We start from the raw sequence: 22138 nt of genomic DNA on the forward strand, positions 1-22138 counted from the left end.
CGGGTTTCGTCATACGTGTAAATCTCTTCCACCACACATCTACCGACCATAAATTACTAAAACAACGTACAGCGTTCACACTGAGAATAATTATGTGCAATGAAAAGAATTTTTTACCTCCTCCGTTTATCACGAAGATGAATAAAAAATCGGTTTCCTTGACGTAATCATTATAAAACATAAACTCCGGAAAATTGATCCCGAGATACGAAAGTAGACTGTCGTCGGAGAAAAACCATTGCGCTACATTATTTTTGTCCTACACTGTACAGGTCTATCGTAGTATGTAGTAATTTACCAGCTGTTGATCTGTTATCGGTAGAAACGTTCTGTATAGGAAGATAGAGGTGACACCCAAATAACCGAATGCGGCAGAATCTTCGGCGTGTCATTCTAAAATTAGCCGATCGGACCCTACAAAGTTTTCGTGAGCGAGGCCAGGAAGCTTCCGTCTTGGTTACGTTGGACGAGTCCTTCTTCACTAGGACGATACATCGTGGACTTGGACGAACACATAATGAACTTAGGAAAACAGACATTTTCAATACTCACAGAACAAAGTGTTAAATTGTAATTTTAAGAAAAGGGCAGGACGGTGGCATCGGGAGCAACAGAAACATTCTCGGAAAGCCATTTCAAGCTCCAAAGATGTAAATTGCCGTTTCCTGGCCTAACTGAATTTATGATCGACACGAAGTAACCTCGGCTGGATGGCCGAGCGGTAAGATGCCACCTTACTGTTCTGGGGACCCGGAAAGAAATCCGTTTGAGTCGAAAAATCGAGATTGGTCGTCCCGGATATGTCGGACCTCATCCCACACGGCTTTTCCGTTTTGTGGGTCTGACCGAATTTACAATTAATATAAATGTTTGACTATAATTAAGAAAAAATATTAAATTAGTTACGTTACATCGCTGATTTTTATACGCCATTAGTGTTTGTTTTACTGCATAATTTAATTTCTTAGCCTTGTATTATTGTAAGGGAAGGCTAAACAGAGAGTTTATCCGTTGCTACCATAAATGAGAATATTACAATATTCAATTAGTTAAAAGCGACTGACGAATGGCCGAAGTGGTAAAGTTACTAATGTGTTTCACCGGGGCACCCGGGTTTGAGTTTTGATCATTTCCGATCAGAAAATTTACAACGTTGTGATTCGGATACTTTGAGTTTGGTTTATTGCGATGCGACGGTGCAATTCATGGGCAAGCTGCGGGAGGAGGAGTTTTAATGGAAAACTTGAATGAACCTTATTTGGATGATAGACACACGAAGAAAACCAAAAAACTCTCGGCTACCTGCCCGTTGATCGTGCTCGAACCGAGACCAACTGTTCAGCGACGTTATCCACTCCGCTGCTTGTAAGTACCAAATTGTACTAAAAATAGACACAGATGGGTTACATACATTTCATTTTCTACGTGACATATTTTGTATGATTCACACTTATATTCAGCCATTGCATTATAATTATAGTCTGTCTATGGAAAGAACCAACTTGAGATCAACGTCACGCGTGATATGGCTTCAGTTAAACCAAACAACACCTTTCTTAATATGTCAGGCAGTATGTGAATTTTATTTTATTTTCTCTCACTAGATGGCAGAACGACTTTTTCATCAATTGTGTTAATTTTTTATAAACCGTATTAACTGTTAAGAATCGTACACTTAACAACGATTATAGTGAACTTCCCTCGCATTCCAATACCAGAACGTGAACACTGTTTATAATGGCAATGACACGAGGAAGAAACCGGAAGTAGCGTGCCACAATTTAGTGATCAATGGCTGATGCTTATTGGTTAATAGCCAAGTTAATTCTTTCGATACACAGACTGTAAAACATTAAAAATGGGAGTGGGGTGAGGGATTGAGATAACGGAACACGGGGACAATCTGCCAAGGGGAGATTGCCTATCAGGAATCTCCCCTTGACTAACACCTAAATAGATTGTTTCTGTGAGAAACAACCTATTTAGGTGTTAGACACGTGAAGACAACTCGGATTCATTTTGATGAGGTTCGTGCCATTTCGAATGGTTCGGGCCTCATTAAAATGGCCCAATTACCAGTGTATGGTGGATTTATTCATTCCGTCACTGGTGGACTATTGAAAAAATAAATTGAACAAACTAAAAACTTTTCAAAGTAGAAAAAAAATCTTTAATGTTTTCATACATTTTAAACGAGGTCCATTTTTGGCATTTGTAAACACATTCTCCGCATTGACCGTATACAATTTTTAAATATCTATACACGTGTTACATATTTATAAAATGTTAAACGAACAGAAATTTATATTTTCTATTAAAAATTTAAATAAATTATAATTTAATTGATTATAAAAATCGAATTAAATTGTTTGGATCAAATTTTCGACCCGAACCATAGATTTGATAGAACAAAATTTTTCAATTTGGCTTAGTTGTAACGGAACCTGTCTATTCATAAGTATTATTATTTAGAATGGAGTATATGCATAATTAAATAGTGATAGCCACGGGTGTATCGGGCACGTGGCTATAGGTAAAGTTAAACGAACTCCTCTCAAAGTCCAGGAGTAATTTACAAATTGAAATTGTGTAAAACTGATTTTACAGCTTCAATTTTTTTCTGAATTTCTTGGGTTGAGTTTCCTGTTGTTTGAGGTCGTTCGTCTAGCAGCAAGCAGAGCTTCGAAGGGGTTACGACCCGATTCGGCTGCTTCTCTTAGTTTAAGTATAGCAACGCGTGGATCTTGTGTAGTTACTTGGATCTTTTCTGATACGGGTGTCGTGGATGTAACGGTATCCACGCTGACTTCATTGATGGAAACATTTTCTACAGCTGCAGTTGTTTTTGCCGTTGTTTCCTCCACTTCTCTCTGATTCTCTGTCGTTGTGGGCACCGTGGTCGTGGATGTAGTCGCAGATGGCTCCCTTGTAGTTGTGCTTCTTCTGCGTAGAAGAGCTTCGAGCGGACTCAAACCCCGATTCAGATGCTTCACGCAAACTATCTATAGCTGATCTAGCATTAGAAGATATTGTTGGAGCAGGAGTTGTTGTCGTAGTAGTAGTTGTTGTTGCTCTTGTCGTGGCAGCAGCGCTCTGACGGCTCGGTCGTGCCTCCAGACGAGAACTGCTAGTTGTGGTACGTGGAGGAGGAGGAGAAGGAGGAGGATCGGTGAAGATTTCTGGATCTATTTTAATCCTAAAAGTAGGATCGTATTTATTTCTTATCGGTTGGCTGTGTTTAATGAATTGGGCACCGTACGGTTGCTCGATATGGCCACCACTTCCATCTCTTTTGGGATGATAATAACCGTGAACGTGATGATGACCGTGATGATGATGAACTTCTGGTGGAATGTAATCTTCATCGTCTTGTACGGGTTTTCTTTCCAACGGATCTTGTGCATTAGTTTTTATTGTAATTTTAGGAGACAAATGTAATCGGAACTTTATAGGAGGGACCCTCAATTTTGTATCAATAACGTGATATTGAGGATGGTGGTGAATTTTCGGATATTCGTAACTTTCTTGGTATCGTTTCGGTGATCGATAAGATTCAGCTTGTGCGGAATAAGATGGATAATCGTGAGAACAACCCTTGCATTCGTACGCACCTCCAACGGAAATATCTTTGATCGGTTGATTTGTTGGGCCTTTACTACATCCTTTACAGGTGTATGCTCCCGTTTCGTAGTCATCGTCATCCGGACGACGGGGAGGAAGTGGAGGGGGTCGAATTGGTGAGGTATCAGTTTGACGATTTTTGCATCCTACACAAGGATAGTAAGCACGATGCGATTCTTCGTATACCGACGAAGATTGCGGTGATCTGTAATTTTCATAATTTACCGATCCAGATCGGGAAGGCTGTCCAAAAAGAGAGAACATTCCACCCCCTTCACTAATGCCTCCGGCGCTTTGTTTATTATCGAAGGGGGAGAATAATAAGCTGAGAAAATGTTTGCTGGTCCCGTCAACAAAATCGCTAGAAGTTCCATCGTCTTGCGATCGTCTACCACTGAAAAAACTTTCGAGAAATTGACCTTCTGCCGCCAGAGATAAAATAAACAGGCAGAGGAAGTTAAAGCACTGTATAAAAATAAAGCCAAATATATTAATTAATATTAAATACTTTAAAAGATTTATATTATAAAATAATAATTTAAAGCGTATTGCATCGTTCTATGTTCTAAAATATGTTACACGTGTCCTACGAAGACGAACAAAAACGTGAAGCATCTCTAATTAAAATTCTAGTTCTTTGCCAGTTTTACACTATTTTCGACACAATTAAAATCAGTATAAAGCATTTTTCTCTGTATCGAACGGAAATTTCATAATTGCATTATTCGTAATTGTTTGAAATCATTACAAGAAATACGTTGGTATTAAATTATTATTGACGCGACAGACCCCGATATAACGGATTTCGGGAACAGGGAACCAAATCGGCATGCTCAGAGAAGAAATATGGTATTTGAGAATTAGAGAGTATATAAAGTGATAGTAAACATGTTGCACTACTGTTAAGCAATATTGTTACGTTCATTTAGAGCAGTGGTTCTCAAGTGGGCGGTGAGTAAATCTAGGGAGACGAAAAGAAGCAAGTGGGAGGCTAGAGGCGCTGGAGAGAAGGACAGTGATCATAAGCGAAGGTTGGAGTCAATGACAACTTTTCTCTTTCTTGTTTTAAAACGGGTAAGAAGAAACGTTGCGTTTAATGGTTTCCGGATGTGTAGAACAATGTACGGTAAGGACACAAAGCGCGAGGTTGATAGAAAAGTTTTTCTAACAATATTTCCAAATTTTTCTCATACGAGGGAAAATGGGTTAGGAAGCGTTGGGTATAAGTTTATGGAACCAAGGGGGCGGTGGCTCGAAAAAGTTTGGGAATCACTGATTTAGAGCATACATACTACACGAAGCTAACAGCATCTTTGACGAGATGGTAAAGGCATCAGTGTGAAGGATTCAGATTCGAATCTGGATTGTATTTACAGAAATTTTCGAAATAATTTTATCTCTCGTCACTTAGCCCATATGGCTCATGATGTCTTTGGCTGACACTTATTAATCATAATGGACACGGTGGATGCCCTGTTAATACCCACGGAGCGTGAAAAAAGTGTTTTTATGTATAGTAAACGTAATTTAAAGTTAAAACTAAAGAATAATGCCCCGTGAAATTTTTACCTAAAGTATTCTGATTTTCATTAACACCAGGAAAAAGCAGAACTTGACAGAATTTTTGTTGCTCATTTTAACTTTTTTATGCCGCGTAACTAAGAAGCCTTTTCCATACTCATCGTGGATTCAGCCAGGTCCACAATTGGGCGGGCGGTCGGGTGAGGCCAGGCATATTCCTGGGAGCTGGAATTCGATTCTGGATTCTCCATAATGATAGACTGATGCCTTAATTGTCTCGACCGTCTAGCCAACTTTCCTTATGGTTTAAAATAAATAAAGAAATCTTCGAACACAATAGGGCCTACTTAATTCATAAAAACAAAACAATTCTGCTATTTGTTATTACAATGACATCAGACGTTCCACTTATTATTATATCAGTAGCAATCGACATTTCTGCAACTAACCAGAAAATAAGAACAATAATAAAATTTTTCTAAAAATAACTGGCATTATTTAAAAATAAACCAGTTTATTCCCTAATTCCGTGTGCGGATGTTACATTAGTATTAAACTCGATTAATTACCGGGGCGTCAGCATACCTGTCTGGTAGACCCGGGATCGAATCGGGATGCGCACTTTCCGCATCATCGTGGGCCTGGCAAAAACGGGCCCTTTTAGTTTGGGAAAAAGGCGATTAACTTAAAGTAAACTAGATCAAATTTCCGTAAAATCTTATAAAATGAGGACTACTAGAACATTTATTTCCTCCTCCCTTTTTTAAACAGATAAACGTTCATTGTTTTAACTTTTTTGAGAGAGAGAGCTAGTGTTAAACTTTTCAGTAGGCACGTATGAAAAATTAATAAATTTAGCATATAATTTTCTTATTTATAACTCAATCACGATTGTTTTTTTTCTCATTTCTCCTACACTAAATAAAGATTTTTGAATTTTTTCCTACAAGCTACTTTATCCAAGACAATTTCTTTGATGTTATCTCTATAGTTTTTTCCGTTTTCTCTCTCTCTAAAACATGCTAATTAAGTAAGAAAATTGTGGTAAAATTTTACAAACTAATCCTTAGAATTTTACTTAAGAAAATATCGTTTTAATATTCAATACTTTAATTATTCTAATGTAAATTTTAATTTCTTTGCTCCATTTACTTTGTGTTGTTTATATTATCATAGGTTATGCATGGATTCGTTTACATAAATAGAATATTGAAGAAAATAAAATGCAGTTTCTTAAATGAAAAAATAAATAATAATAATAATAATAAACGCATCATTAGTTAAGCATTTCCTTGAATTTATTTCTATTCTTATTGATTACTTGTTATCTACACAATATACTATCCTATCCTATAGAAAGTTTACTAGAGACATTTACTATGTAAATCCGTTATAGTGATTGTAATTTATTATAGAAACGTTACTACTTCATTAAAAATAGGATGCTAAATCCTGCTATTGTAAAGTGAAAATTAGCTACAAAATATCGCATTTTACAGTAAAAATTAAATGCAAATCGCCCTACTATAAAGGCAAATTTGACTTTTCGAAGCTGTACTGCACTTCTACCTTTATGATTCCAGTTAATATATTGATTTAATTTATTTACTTTCCTTAGAATGTATATAAATGTAAACAAATCAATAAACTTTCTGTAGAATTAAGTAAATATCTAAGTTCCAATTTTATTTAATTATCAATCGTTGGAACGTATGTAGACCATAACCAATCTCGTCCATATGTTTTATAGGGGATTGCTTTAATAATCGCTGATGTAACCTCACGAAAATTTCAGTTTTTATGAAAATTATTTGCAAAGTTTACTCGCTTAACTGTAACAAATGATTTCTAATACACTACTTTTTATATTTTTTTCGAATAAAAATTAGAGTAAGATTCTTATTGAAATCCTCCGACGTTGTTTCCTGCTTGTAACAGTTGGAGGGAGAAGGAAACGAGTTTAGCATGAACGAACACATTGAAAATAGATTTGTTTTTTTTTAACACACGCATTATGAGTTTGTTCGTCTTTTTACTCTTCTCTCGACATACCAAACACCATTTTATTTTTATAAACTCCAGGAAGAAGCTTCCATTAATCAGAATTATATCGTATCCAGCATCAAAAACTGTATAAATAAATTATTATTAGCGATACTATCAGAATTTTACAGAAATTAGAACACTAACCTATGTTTAGAAATTAAAGTAAATTATGAAAAGAAGTCAAAGCTGTGAGAAATACCGCAATTTATATCTGATTTTTAAGCTTTCCAACCGTACTACTTCGAAGAACCGAGCGAATTTTTGTATCGCCCCTGAATATTTTGTATTATTCGAGGAATTACTTCATACTCTTGACTAAAAATAGTTTTATTTTTTATTACAGCGAAACTAGAACAATAATTTCTGTTGCAAAAAACAAATGATATAAAAGTTTAATTCTTTTCGCTAAATCTTATGATAAGTCTGTAATAAAACTATTTCTGTCAAGGCCTTCCGATAATTATTTCGAACCCATTGCTTAAATGTGAACTTTGTCTACAGTGCGGTTACGTAAAATATTCCTTTAGCTTAATTTAAGTTTTAATTTGGTTTAAATAGTGCATATTTTTTATTCCGAACGGTCGAGGTGACAGCCTACCGCTCTGGGGGACCCGGGATCGAATCCGGACGGCTCGAAAAATCCCCAAGGATTCTTCTGGTGGTTCGTCCGGATATGTCGGGCCCCGTCCCTAATCACCCAGTTGCCTCATTGTGAGCGTGGCCGAATAATGGACTCGCTAAAAGAGGCCCTCTTAGTGTCCACGGGACGAAAAGAGTTTAAAAAACGCTTTATGAACACTGATAGAACCCGGTTTTTACTTATCGTGGGTTCGGGCAGGCCCGAATTTATGATGAATACGAAGAAAGGCCCGCAATGGGGCAGCCGTATAGTAAGAAACGGGGGTTGACGGACCACTCAAAGAAAAATCTTTGATTTTTTGACCTCCTGGATCCCTCTCAGCCCTACCCGCCTTATCATTTCAACAAGTTGCTCCAGTTTCAACTATTTCAACCGCTATTTTAAATAAAAAATATTGCCAATTTTCATTTTTATATACTTTCTGGCGATTAATTTCGTATTGTTTTCGGTAATCTGAACAATCACCAACTGAAATGATATTTACAATATTGTTAACGATGCTAAATTTATTACCCTAGAATATTATAAGAATGCTTATTCCGCATGAAATGGCGACTGAAATTCGCCTATTTTTCTGCTCAACTAGAGAAAATTGTTGAAATGAGTGAGTACTATTCAAAATAACTCTAAGAAGTTTGCTCCATTTTGGACGGTATACAGCACTAATTTAGACTTCTTATCACTCTAAATCTCAGTTTCGGATCGCAACAAGCGGTCCTTTCTCTCCTCCAATTAATAATAAATTTAAAAACGAAAGGTCTTAAGCTTTAGATATGTTAAAATCGCCCTCATCTTGTAGATCTAAGCTATAACGTGTAAGAGGCCTTCCTCTAAATAATTATTTAAAAGAAAGAGGCCTCGAGGTTTCGCTTATGTATAAGTCCGGTCTTTCCCTTTAATTCTTCCAACTAAAGTTAGGGCCTCCCGGAAATCACGAGAGCTCTGGCCATTAATTTTTAAAGACTTAGCACACGAGCCGAGGAGCCATTAAAATCCTACTTCAGCCAGAAGAAAAATTAAATTCTTACACTGTCTAATAGAATAATAAGTCATATATTTTTAATAAATGGAGAGAATTACGCGTAAAAATTTCATTAATGCTAAACATATTAACAATATAATGACATACCTTATAACTCATAAGCGTATTATCGCCACAGTTAAAGTATATCGTATGACATTTCTCCTTCACGAAAACACATAAAATAACCCAAGTATGAATTATTACAAGAAAGAAAGATATGAAAACTTCGTCACAATAAAAAGCAAAAGTTCGTGACTGTGACGTAAAACAATTTCAACTAATAACGTAACGAGACTGCAACTCCCTCTTCCACCATCAATTCGGGTTAGTGACTTATGCGTGAGAATACGAAAGAAAAGATATAAACGAAGATTAGATTAACAAGAAGGAGAATCTTGTAACTGCTTTTTTTTCTTTCTTTTAATTGTGTCGTTGATAGAGAATTTAAATGTAATAGCGCCTACGTAGAAACGACCTTGTACGTCGGGTCGACAACCTGACGTTTTCTACACATCTTGCCCTAAATGTACCTTTCCGGATAGCTTAAATTCATAACAAAGACCGTTATTTAAAGTGTGTAACCCGTTTTAATATTAATAATTATTTAAAGAAGTTTTTCTTTTCGTATTTCGTAAATGATTTCAATGTCATTTCCTCGCAAAATATTTCTTACCGAGAAGGAAAATTATTGTAATTTAATTGTGAGCAATAAAACTGTAATCTCCATTAACCCTCTTTAGATTTTATAAGATTTTCTGTTCAGTCTATTTGATAAAAAACCAAAAAAAGAAAGACATTAATTGCATTTAAACTCTAAAGTCCAAACCGGTACGAACAAGGAAAGAAAATACACAAATACAGGTCTGTTTCGGAATAATTTTGGCCCACTTGTGCTATGGAAGGTGAAAAACCAATATTTTAAAATATGTATTCAAAAATAGAATTTATTTAGTATTAAAAATAAAATTAATTATTAGTACGTTTCATTCTCCGAAACTTATTGACTTTTAGCTTATTATTTTCCTGCGTAATCGATTAAAAAATAGATTAAAAATTAATTAAAAGTTTTAAAAGTAATCATAATTGTTAATTGTATTTTAAAAACATGAAAAAAAATTAATTAAAATTAATTATTTAACAGAAAAATAACTGTTGCTAATGCTTTTTAAATCAATTTCAAATTATTATGTTAATTTCGATAACAATAATGTGAAATTGAGTGCTTTATTACGTCAGCTGTTCTTAAACACATTTAAGAACAATTAATCTTTAAAGTAGTACTCGATTTTAAAATTTACTAATGATTAAACCTCCAATAACAGTCACCTCTAAACAACGGACATTTTTCATTAGCCGTTGTTCAGAGGTTTAACTTTATAATGAATTGATTTTTAAATGTATTTAAGAACAACTAATTTCGTTTAAAATACTTAATTTCAATTTATTAGTATCGATATTGATACGTTAAACCGAAATCCATTTTTAAACATCATTAACTGATTTTTAAATGTATTTAAGATCAGCTGATGCCGTTTAAATTGTTCTATTTCAATTTATTTAATTAATTTCATTAAATAAATAAATAAAAATTTACAATATTCTTTTTAAACATCGATTAAAAGCAAGTAAACAGCTGATTCTATTAATTTCATTCGTGTCGGTGTCATTAATATAATTAAATAAATTTTTAACTACAATTAACGCATAAATGTATGCAAAATATTTTGAATTAAATTAACTCACTTAATATATTTATGTTATCAAAAATAGGTGTAATTTAATTGGATTTGGAATTAGGTAATTAATATTAATGATATAATTTGAATTCATTTTTGTAACATAAATCATTAGAGATAGGAAATTAATCATGGAAATGGAATAGTTAAATGTCATTCATGCTGAGCGTCTTATCTATACGGGGAAAGTAATAAAGGGAAATGGAGCCATCAGATAGACTAAATAAAGGGGCATCAACATCCTAATCATTTGGAACAAGTAGAAAATAAGTTAAATTTTCTCTTTTCTTATTCTATTTTTTATGCTAGAATCGAAGTAAAAAATAGTATTTGATTAACTTCATTTAATTTTAATTAATTTCCTTAATTACAATTTATGGAATTTCATTAGAAGTATTTGTTATTAGATATGTCTAAGCTAATTAAATTGTGTAATTAGTAGCTAGTAAATTACAATTAATTTCACTCGATTAAAGTTAATTCCAGTTTAATTAAACTCGTAAATTTCACGTGGATTTCTGTTAAAAAATATCGTATTCACTAATTTTATTTGATTTTTTATTAATTACATTTAATTCAAAAATTTCTGTCATTTCTGTTAATTACACTTATTCCAGAAATGTACAGTTTCTTAATTACGTTTAATTCAGAAATTGAGTTTTTTCTTAATTACGTTTAATTCAGAAATTGACAGTTTTCTTAATTGTATTTAATCTCGAAACTGACATTTTTTCACGTTTATATAATTTTCTTCGTTTTTAAATTATTTATTGAGTTTAACTAATGAAATTTTTCAAAAATAACATTAACAAACACAACTTTTTTGCTAGTGAAAGTTATTTAATGAAGTATGAAGGATATTACTTCAAATTTTAAAAATTAAATGATTAATTTGGGATTTTTTACGGGATACATAAATGTATTCAAAAGAAAATTCCTAGAGCTATTCTGTGACATTTAAAATGTAAATAACGGCGCATGTTGAAGACCCAAGTGCATGAAGTGGAACATGTAAAAATGAATAAGAACAACAAACCCAATTGACTCTAGTGACATTGACCCTATCAATGAACGAATTTGTGTTCGGGGAAAGGAGAAAATGTCAATCGATCGTTGTAAATTAGTATAATTTTGCCCTCGGTCATGGAGCGTTCAACTTGACCCCGAGTGATATTTCGTGTTTCTAATAATCCCTTAATTATTGAAAGATGACCTCTGAGGTCACGTAAGTGTATAAACTCGATAGTTAAATGGACAAATAAACAATAATGGGGCTAAATTAGAAGCGATTAATCGAATGACTACAACTCGAAAAAAAGAATAATTTGAAAGAATATAGAGCAAATTTCGAGAACAATAGCTGGAAAGTGAAAATATTTAGTTACACACGAGAGAAAGAGAGAGAGAAATGTACACATAATGCGAGTACAACACGTGAAATTCTCTCTTGAATTTCAACAAATTGATGAAATATTTAAAATTTTGAAAATTTTGTATGTGTTTATATCTTAACACGTTGTAAGGACGTTTTAATTGAGGCATAACATACGAAGCCTTACATATAGCTTGATAACGCTTATGTTTATTAAACATAGAAGATTATGCTTAATAAACATAATACTATGCCAACTTCTCGTGATGTTTAACTAGACAATTAGGCATAGCTTTAAGAATTTTAATTTGGCTATGCCTAGTTGTGCTTAGTCTATTAATAAGACCTCATATTTTCACATCGAATGTGTGTTAATTGATTATAATGTAAACAATAGACACATTGTCACCCAATACATCCATATTTTCTCATAGAACTATCCTCCTAAGGCATTTCACACGATTTCGTCCCTCATTAATATCGAATAAATGTTATTATAATAAGAACAAACAACTAGTAGGTATTCAGCACACAATTAATGAACTATAACACAGATAGTTTAATAATAAAGATATATATCTTGTATATCGCAGTTTCACAAAAATTCAATTCTTTCAATGGGAAATTCCAGAAAAGAAAATCGCTGAAGCATCAGAAGTATAAGAAAGATGCTCTTGTATTCGAATTAATGTTACATTTCTTCGTACAATAAGTGCTCGTTTATTGTTCTATTGTTTAAAAAATTCGAATATACTTCAAAAACACTCGAATATTTCCTTTATATTGAAGATTTTTATCTATTTTCCCCTCTTAATTTCTTACGTGACAATTAACATCGTGTTATAACAGTCTTGCACATCGATACTTCCTCCATTATCTTCATTCTTTGTGACTTCTTGTAAGAATATTTTCGATCAGACGGCGAATAATCAAGAAAAAGTTCAAACTTCCTTCAACAATTTCCTATTTTTAATGCTAGTTAAGCGTGATATACGAAGAATTGCCTATCTAGAAACACCCCCAAGCTACGAATTGTTATTTGTGAGTCACATTATAAGATCTATATATAGAAGTAAGCTTACAAGTAGAGTTTAATCAACAACTATTGTATAGAATATTCATTTTTTTACGGTGACAAATTTTTTTCTGTCATGCAGAATGCCTATTTTCCTCTGGGTAATTTTAGAATTCAAACAGGATTGCTCGAAACTAAATCACTTGATAGAAGAGTTGCGATAAAAATAAATATTTTTATTTAACAGCCACTTAGTTTAGAAATTTTTAGAGCTGTTCCGATTTAAATTAAGATTATTTAAGTTTATTTTTAAATTTTATTAGATTCGGGCCTGTTATAAAGGTTAATTTTTCTGTAGAAGTTAGCTAACCTAAGCAACTTTCAGAGTAAGATCAGTGTATAAATGCTTAGTAAACTTGTTTAATTCGACATTAGCACTGATTTAGAATGGTTAAAACTAGTTTTAATAGAAAATAAATCGGTTAGGAAGTGTTAAATTCGTCCAAAAAACTGTGTCGAGTGTCGAGTTATTACAGGCACACGCTCTTAAAAATTTCTCTCTTTACATAAAGAAAAGTAGAAGCGATTGTTCCTTTTTTTTAATGAGTGCAATTGATTTAATTTAAGATTTTACAGAACAATTCGTAACAATTAAATCATCCAGAATATATTGCTGCAACTGATTATTTGCAGATCATTCGCTCTGTTGCCTTTTCAATGAATTAACAACAGTCATTCTTAAGCCCTTGAATGAAAAGTCAATTAATTTGAATTGTCCTTCAAGCCAAAAATATAAAATTAATTCAGATTAATGCAATTTTTTTAAGTTTTAATTGTTAACTTAATCGAAACCCTAGGTCATTTCTTAAATCAAGTCGATAATAAAGTTGGTTAATTTATAATAAGAGTGTTAATTTTTACGTATAAATTAACCGATTATAAAGCATAAAAATCGATAAAAGTAAAGTTAATTTATGTCTCCTTGATTCACAAGCAAATTTATATTGATCTGAACTTAATTCTCACCCCTTTTCAAAATGTCCAATCTCACTGAGGTTGACCTCGATTAAAACTGAATTTTAATAGAAAAGAATTGATATAAACAATTTTCTCTTTCTCTTATGTAAAAGAGATATATATTTCATAAATATTAGTTTAAAAAGTAAATTTACGTTGATTTAAACTTAAATATCACCTACTTTCCTCACCAAGGGTCAAAGCCGAATCCCCTTAAGACAGCGATGGAAGCCTTGATTAAAGACAATTTTTAAATCAAAATTACAGATAATTATGTCTGTATACAGAAAAGTAAACATGCATTTACTCAAATACAGGTTTCAAAACATGTAAAACAAATGTCACCCCACTTTCCTCACCAAAGATCAAATCGAATCTGAACACCGCTGACGGGTGAACTCGATTAAACACGATTAAAAAAATAAGATATTTTCTACCAAAATATATTTAAAAAATCATCTTACCCATCTTGGCCCACCGGACACCTTTCTTCTACCACCCTCCATTTGATACCTTTTTAAAATCAATCTCTACACAGCATGGTATATCCTAAACGAATACGTCTTTTCTCCTTCAACACGAGGAACTGTTCTATGTAGAACGGTGACCCCGGATTGGAACTTGCACTTCTGCTATGATTGGTGGACGAGCGTAACCGAACAAATCCGAAAACCGAGTCTATCCCCTCCAGTTATGATGATATCGAGGTTAGTAGTACTTTTTTAAGCAATGTTTTCTCTGCTTGAGGCTGATTCAACGAACTTTCTGACAAACGAGCGAGTTTAAAAGCGAAAAAAAAATTAAAATTCCCTACCGTAAACCTCTCATTTTCTCAATTAGTCGGTTCTTTTTAATGATATCGATCGACATTTTAGGTAATTTTACTGATAAACCCGTAAAAACCCTTACTACTACCATAAACTAATGATATTACGAGGAAATTTAACAATGTCAAGGCAAGTTATTTTTAGTTACGTAGACCCATGCTGTCCGAGAATACTGTGAAATACAAATATGATATCTTTGATATCTCGACTCATTACTAGGGAGATCATTTATCTTTTTTATAATTCCTATAAATTGCACGTTACCCTCGATAATTGGATTCGTATTGTTCTATAAGAGATATCGCTTATAAATGAATTTATATAAGTGAACGACCTTATTTTTTGGTGGTTTTTTTTTCTTATTTATAACCACAAACGAGCACTTATTTGATGATAAAGTTGCGTAGATGCGAACGAAATTAATAATTTCCTCTAGTTATAATTACTTTATGCCATTTACACGCGAGGGAATTGACGAAAATGCTAAATGTACACCCTCTTATCGAACTTTTCATCGATTTAAAAATAATTATCTAACTAAAGGCACGCTGTAAATAATACTAAATAACAATTGTGTTCCGTTCATTAAGGTATTAACACGCATCTTTGTTGACAGTCAATTACATTGTTCTGCCTATCTTGCACATTTTTACTTGTTTTAATAAATAAAATTATAAATAATTGTGAATATTGCTTAATTATTTTATAATATTACTTTCATGCCACGTGAAATTTCGTATCAATAAACTTAAGTTAAAAAAAAATAGTATGTAAATAAAAATTAACCACTGAAAATTAATTCGTATTTAAAGATAAAGTTAATCTATCGCTTAAATGTAATTAATTTCAACGCAATTATTGTTTATACCGAATTAAATTCTTGTTAATTTCATTTATTTATTTTATTCACGCGCTCGAGACTTTTTACTAATTTAGTTTTGTTAATTTCATTTAAATGTTAATTCTAATTAATTTCACACGTGATTAAATATTGTTAATTTCATCGTGAATTTAATTAAATCGGTTTAATTTCGTATAAACGTAAATATAACTGTGTTAACAATAATAAATTAAAGAAAATTTTATCAATTTTAATGATGATTACGTTGTTTACTTACATTTATATATAAAGTAAATAAAATAAAGATTTACTTTATTATTTTATTTAAAGTAAATGTAAATTAACCTTTAAGTTGATGTAAATCTAAAAAAGTTAATCAGTTTCAACTTTGTCAATTGCACAATATATTTAATGTTGTTTATTTCATTATTGAAGTTTAATTATAATTAAATCAGTATCATTGCTGTCAATTTTTTTTTGTAAGCGTAAATATTAATTAATTTCTTAATTTTGTTTTCGTTCGATTTCAAAACGTGATTAGACGAGAAATTAACATTTCGAAATCGACGAAATTTCTCTCGGTATGAAAATAACATTACGAAATTAATTAATATCTACGTTACTTAAACGTAATTAATTTCAACACAATTATTTTTTTCTACATCCAATTAAGTACTGTTAATTTCGCATAATCTAGATTAATTTTAATTATTTTAAGTGAATGTGAAAGTAATGCATACAGAACGAAGTTTACTTCTAAATTAAGTAATAAAATAACATAAATAATAAAATTATTTATTATTTTTTTAAGTTTATGTTTCTCTGCAAGGTAATTTTTAACTCTGATAGTGCCTTTAAACTTTCACTGTACTGTGAAGATAATTCTTAAAGTTTTAATGGCAAATTAAAGGATAATTATTTATCCTTTGACAGGAAGTTCGTAAGATAATTAATTATGTATTGGCTTATTATAAATCGTAAAGTTTTATTATTATAGAAGAATATGTCATCGTGTTCTCTTGGTATTAAATCGTGATAAGCAGAGTATGAAAAAGGACACTCTTCTAGTTATTCGATAATAAATCAGTCGTGATTTAGGTCATAAAAATCGACAGCTAATTAAAGAATAAGCATTAAACTTCACTTTAATTAACAGCCAAACCGGAAGATGCGACGATAAATTCGACAAATTCAGTTTAAATAAACAGTGACACGCTAACCTAGTGGCCTATGAGGTAATTCGTCTTAGGGATATCCTTTATTCCATGCCAAACATTCCCTTTTTACTAAGAAATATAGAGAAAGTGAAATTGTTTGTTCTCGAGAACTCATTCCAATTAAATTATACAATTTATATTCTGATACTTTTACACACTTTACTCATAAATGACGTCATAAATCTCTTTTTAAACGAGGAAAGATGGTGGGGAATACTTAATGAATTTTCCCCTCTTAGACGACGATATTTATTTTAGCTAGGTTTCTGGGACATAACTGGTTTCTTAGTAAGAAGGATAAAAAGTAAACGTCTTCGGTTGTATAATGAAGCTTGAGGATTTAATTTTAATTATAAGAAAACAGAAGCTGTTATCACCCATGTAATAAGCTGAAATTAGTCATTTTTCTTTGCTTTTTCATAAATTCCCGTGTTAACAAGCATCGAATCCTCCCCTCTTCACCTTGATTTTCTTTGGCTTCCTGAGCACAATTTACTTTATTCTGTTCCCCATGACAATTCATCTGAACGAGACAAAATTGTTGGCATACCCCACGAGCACTTTAAAAGCGTAACAAAACTAATGTCACGCTATGTTTAGTGCTTGTTTAACAGGAACGAAAACATTATTATTGAACAGAATCAGACACTGTGAAATGATAGTTTCATGTAGGAGAGATGCCCCACAGGAATAAGATGCCTAATATTTAATTAAGATAATTTTAAAATAGTTTTTGAGTGACGATGCTAGTACAGAGAGGGACGGATCTAAAGTATTACACCTAAAATACATCATTAAACATTTAAAAATTAGCATCTGACCTGAATTTTTCCTGTACTTAGTGTCATTAAATTGGATTAAAGTTGATTCTACCATTATGTAATATGTCTACAATGTGTATGTTGATGCTCTACATGTTAATAGTACAGAATAGCATATGGCTGCTGCAAGATACGTAAATATGTAATGATATAATTGTGTAAAACTTTATATATAGCCTATATACTGTATTGAGCAGCATCACATAATAAAAAATTATAAAAGTTATTGAATTTCCCTACTTATAAAATTAATTTAAAAACACTTTAGAGGATTCATTGTTCCCTCGTAATCCTTTAAGTGCCCATACAAGAAAAGTGTGGGCACTTAAAGGATTGCATGCTCTTAAAACACGTTTAGATAGCATTATTAATGAAAAAAATTTTAGTGTTTTGATTAATATCTAACATAACGAAAGATCAATTCCCTACCAGCCCCATATATTTGGGGTAAAAACAGCGCCTCACGAACGAGCTAGCCACGTGGAGATTTCCGGATTTATACACGTGTCTAACACCTAAATAGGTGTCAGTTTCTCATTGAAAGAGACACCTAGATTGCCCGTGTATTGCGATATGTTTTTTCATCAAACCAATCGATACACTTCGAGGCTGGGTGCAAAATATAAATGCCTTTTCATAACATTTACCAAGTACGGGGCTTCTGCAAGTACAAAGCCCTGCACAAATGCGCGGGGGTCTTGCAGCCCACTCAGCCGGCTTTGATAATCTCGAACAATCATCTACACCCGAAAGAATCCCATAAAAACCTTAACAACCGGATATATGGTGTTAAAATATATAAACTTTCGAATGCCTGACTCGGAAAAAAGCGTGTTTTACATCTTTATCTGTAAAAAAGATCTTTTAGAAGTTTGTTTACCTCTTTACGGGCTGTCAATAGTCAGAATCCTGTTTGATTATCTTTTTTAACAAGTCAAACTTGAACAACCGTGAACGACCTTCAGGATATTGGGAATTTTTGAATATATATATATATACAATTTTTTTTTCTATTTAGTAATTTATTTTCTGAATGAATAGATAAAGGAAGAATCTATATGCAATTGGACTACATGGCCTTTTAATCTGGAAAAAAGGAAAGTGCATCCAATTGCATTTAGTGTCAATGCACCCTATTAAAGAGTATACAGAATTATAGTCTTTGAGCTTCATGCAGGAGTATTTATTGATGAAATATACGAAAATTAAAGATGTGGGGGATGGAATGCGTTGGAAATATCATAGAGTTAGTTCAAACAGTAAAAATAATAGTGAAAAAAGTTGCAAAACTGGTTACAAACTATCTGGCAAAGACTCAAAGCTACAGAGGAGGGCATCGGATGATCACAGTTTATAGCATGTCGTAAGGGTTTCTATCGCATGAAAACCTATCTTAGAATATTTTTTTACCCATTAAAGTAATTTTTTTTTTTGGTTAAAAAGCAAATTTTTTCCCAAATAATTAGTTGAAACAGTTAAACGACTGTCATTGAAAAGAAATTCAAGCTTTCAGAGTTGATTCGCAACATTTTCTTGGCATTAATAATGGATTTTTGTTAAGAAATTTATAGAAAAAACTCAACACAATAATTTGCAACAAACCAATACTGAATGTCACCTCTAGATAAGAATTTGTCTCGTTTTTGTAACATACAAATCAACGAATTTAAGAAGGATCCGGGTTCGAGTCCGGATCGTATTTTCAGAAATTTGTACACATGATTTGAATTACATGCGTTTGGCCTCGTTTCTCGTCCCGACTCGCTCTTAATAGGAGTTTGCTTAAACCTATTGAAAATGGCGTCTTAGTACGAAGAGTTTTAAATAGATCCATATTTACTAAAATTTCTTTTATTTGTTGCAATTTTCCAGGGTTGCCAATAAGATATTTAATATAGCATTGAAACATATAATTTAATGAGAAATATGAGAGATGAAACGTCGCATGGCGCCTCCTGGTGCGGGCAAATGACACGACTTCTCACAAGTGTCATACCAGAAATCAACAATGATATTTCTAGAAATATCCATAATTGTTTGTAATATTCAAGAAAATAGTTACGCAGTGATATGGTGCTGCAGCGTGTTGCGATGCAGCAGTGCAGCACGATGCTACATGCAATTTCATTAAAAAGTTGAGAAGAAATAATAAAATTATACGAAATTTTAAATTAAATTAAACTTTAAATTATTTATGTAAAATATCTTTCGAAATTCCCGATAACAATTATGAAGATTTACTTAAAATTCTTTAAACAGGGAAATATTGTCTCCTTGTATACCGCCATCTGTGACCTAAAACGAGAACTATTCAGTGCATAGGCGGCCTCGGTTCATTACACTTTAACCTAAGAAACGAGGTAACGACTCATCCACCCTACAGCTACAACCTACCGATGTCCAAAATATTTTTTCAGCCAATGAAAGCTGTTCCAAATTTTACTTTAACTATTGCATCAAAATGAGAAATTTAATACATAGATCACGAGTCCTAATGGTTTAAAATTTGGGGCATTGTAGACGAAAGCAAACGAAACGAGTTAACTTAAACTGGGAATGTAAATTTGAAAAAATTTCCCGTTTGCAGTTCAAAAATCTTAGTGTTTTCAGTACCAAATGTTAGATACCTTTTTATTGTAATATAGTTAATGAGTTACAGCTTAGAATTTACTTTTCTCGATGGCCCACCATTTTGAGGGATCCGGGTTCGAATCCGAGCTGGCAGAAATACGGGAAATTTCGTCCAAACCCAAACCACCTACATAATGGTCCTGATCAAACTCACAATAGGTGTGAAAAAAGGCTCTTACTCCCTATACAGGGAACAAGTTTGAAAAAAGGAACGCAGTTTTTGTACCGAACAATAGGTGGAGACACAATGAGATTTCTCAGTTTCGAACCCTGAAATTCGTTTATTCTCGTAATAATTGGCCCGAATTTGTTAAAAGATCAAATTAATAATTTAAAAAAAGACATTATAAGTTACAACTCGCGCAACAATCGAAAATAGGTGTGTCCACCGTCAGCCAAAAATCGTTATATGGAATACGACATATTTTTGTGAGGTCATTCTAACTGTTTGTACGCTCCACAAGCTATTGTTTGCTCTTTTTTATATATGTTTAAAGAAGGGTAAGTTACAACTTTCCTGAAATACAAGTTTTAACTTAGAATTCATTATATCGCACAACCTAAACTTTTCAGGCGAACCTAAAAAAAAAAAAAAAGAAAAACACGTTTCTGTAGATGAAAACGTAAAATTCCCCATTTAAGGGAATTTAAGAGAAAGTTTTTCTTATGTAATAGTAAACTCCAGTCGAAAAATTTATAAAAATTTGCCTATAAAACTAACTGTAGTGATGAAGAGAAGCGATAAATAGAAGCATATACCATACATAAAAATACTAAGTGTTTGAGTGTTTCTAAGCATTAATATTTGGCTCCTTGCGTAGAAAATAAACAAAAAATTATATATAAAATATAAATTTCTCACGTACTAGACTTAAGGAATCCTAATCACGTGTCTATTAGAGATGTAAAACTAGTGTACTCACCTCTGTTCGTGCCATGGCGTGGCGCAATCCTTTCGATACTTTGGCAACACTTCTCTTATATGGCAAAAGTAAACTACTTAAGCAAAGCTCCGCCTACTATATATATATGATTTTCGGTCATCGACAACCACTGGTTGAGAGAAAACTGATATTTCCTACCACTAAGGTCAGTTAAATATAAAAAAAAAAAACAGGCTAATTCACTCACCCGAAGCTTCTGAGTCGTAATTACGAAGGTCTATACTCGTCGGCCCCCCAATGGTCACCCCTGAATCAATTTTTTACCTGGATACACGTGACATCACTTTTGTAAAGGTAACAATTTGAAGAGTTGTTACACCAGTGATACGAGAAGAGAATTTTGTAAGAAGTTCTAAAATTGTTTTTTAAATACGAAAAGAAGTTTTTAAAATATGTTTATAAAAATTATCTGCGGCATTTTGCTGAGGTAAATTAAAAATTATTTAGACAATACTTATGTGAGAAATTTGCATTTAATAATCCTTTTGTTTGATTTCTTTTAGATTGAAAATGATAAAGTATTGTCACTTTCATAATAATTTGAGCGATTTAAATTGCGATTTTTTTGTGATTTTTGTCTAACTTTTTCACTCTTTGTTGTGATAAATCATTTAAACTGAGTTAATTTTGAAAGATTTAGCATAGAGGGGAGTTCCCTGTCTTTTTATAATCGTCCACATGTTCACTCCCTTCTTAATTTTATTTAGGTCGCGGGGACTTTAGGGCCTCTAATTTTAAGACGAATTTTAATGATACTTGAACAATGAGGCATAGAATTAATCAAATTCCTTCATAATTAGGTTCTTCTTGGATCTATGAGGGAAAGTTTGTTTCCATTCTGAATATGGTTTTACAGAAAAAAAAA

General features: G+C 32.5%; 1 protein-coding gene across 2 annotated transcripts; it reads right to left on the bottom strand.

Annotated features, from left to right (window-relative positions):
• Positions 1–2333: 2333 nt before the first annotated feature.
• LOC136981524 (uncharacterized) lies at positions 2334–21269 on the bottom strand. Of its 2 annotated transcripts, none has more exons than XM_067277828.1 (2): positions 14457–14564; positions 2334–4086 (listed from the first exon to the last, which is right to left on the bottom strand). In XM_067277828.1, exons 1-2 carry the CDS (start codon positions 14496–14498, stop codon positions 2809–2811), a joined length of 1320 nt encoding a protein of 439 aa, XP_067133929.1. In that variant the 5' UTR covers positions 14499–14564; the 3' UTR covers positions 2334–2808. The 2 variants fall into 2 exon arrangements, with proteins under 2 accessions (XP_067133929.1, XP_067133930.1); XM_067277829.1 differs by lacking the exon at positions 14457–14564 and adding an exon at positions 21253–21269 and having other exon boundaries at positions 2338–4086.
• Between the last annotated feature and the right edge of the window lie 869 nt (positions 21270–22138).

Source organism: Centruroides vittatus, unplaced genomic scaffold (assembly GCF_030686945.1).
Source record: "Centruroides vittatus isolate TY-2023 unplaced genomic scaffold, ASM3068694v2 contig_767, whole genome shotgun sequence".
Classification (NCBI taxonomy): domain Eukaryota; kingdom Metazoa; phylum Arthropoda; class Arachnida; order Scorpiones; family Buthidae; genus Centruroides; species Centruroides vittatus.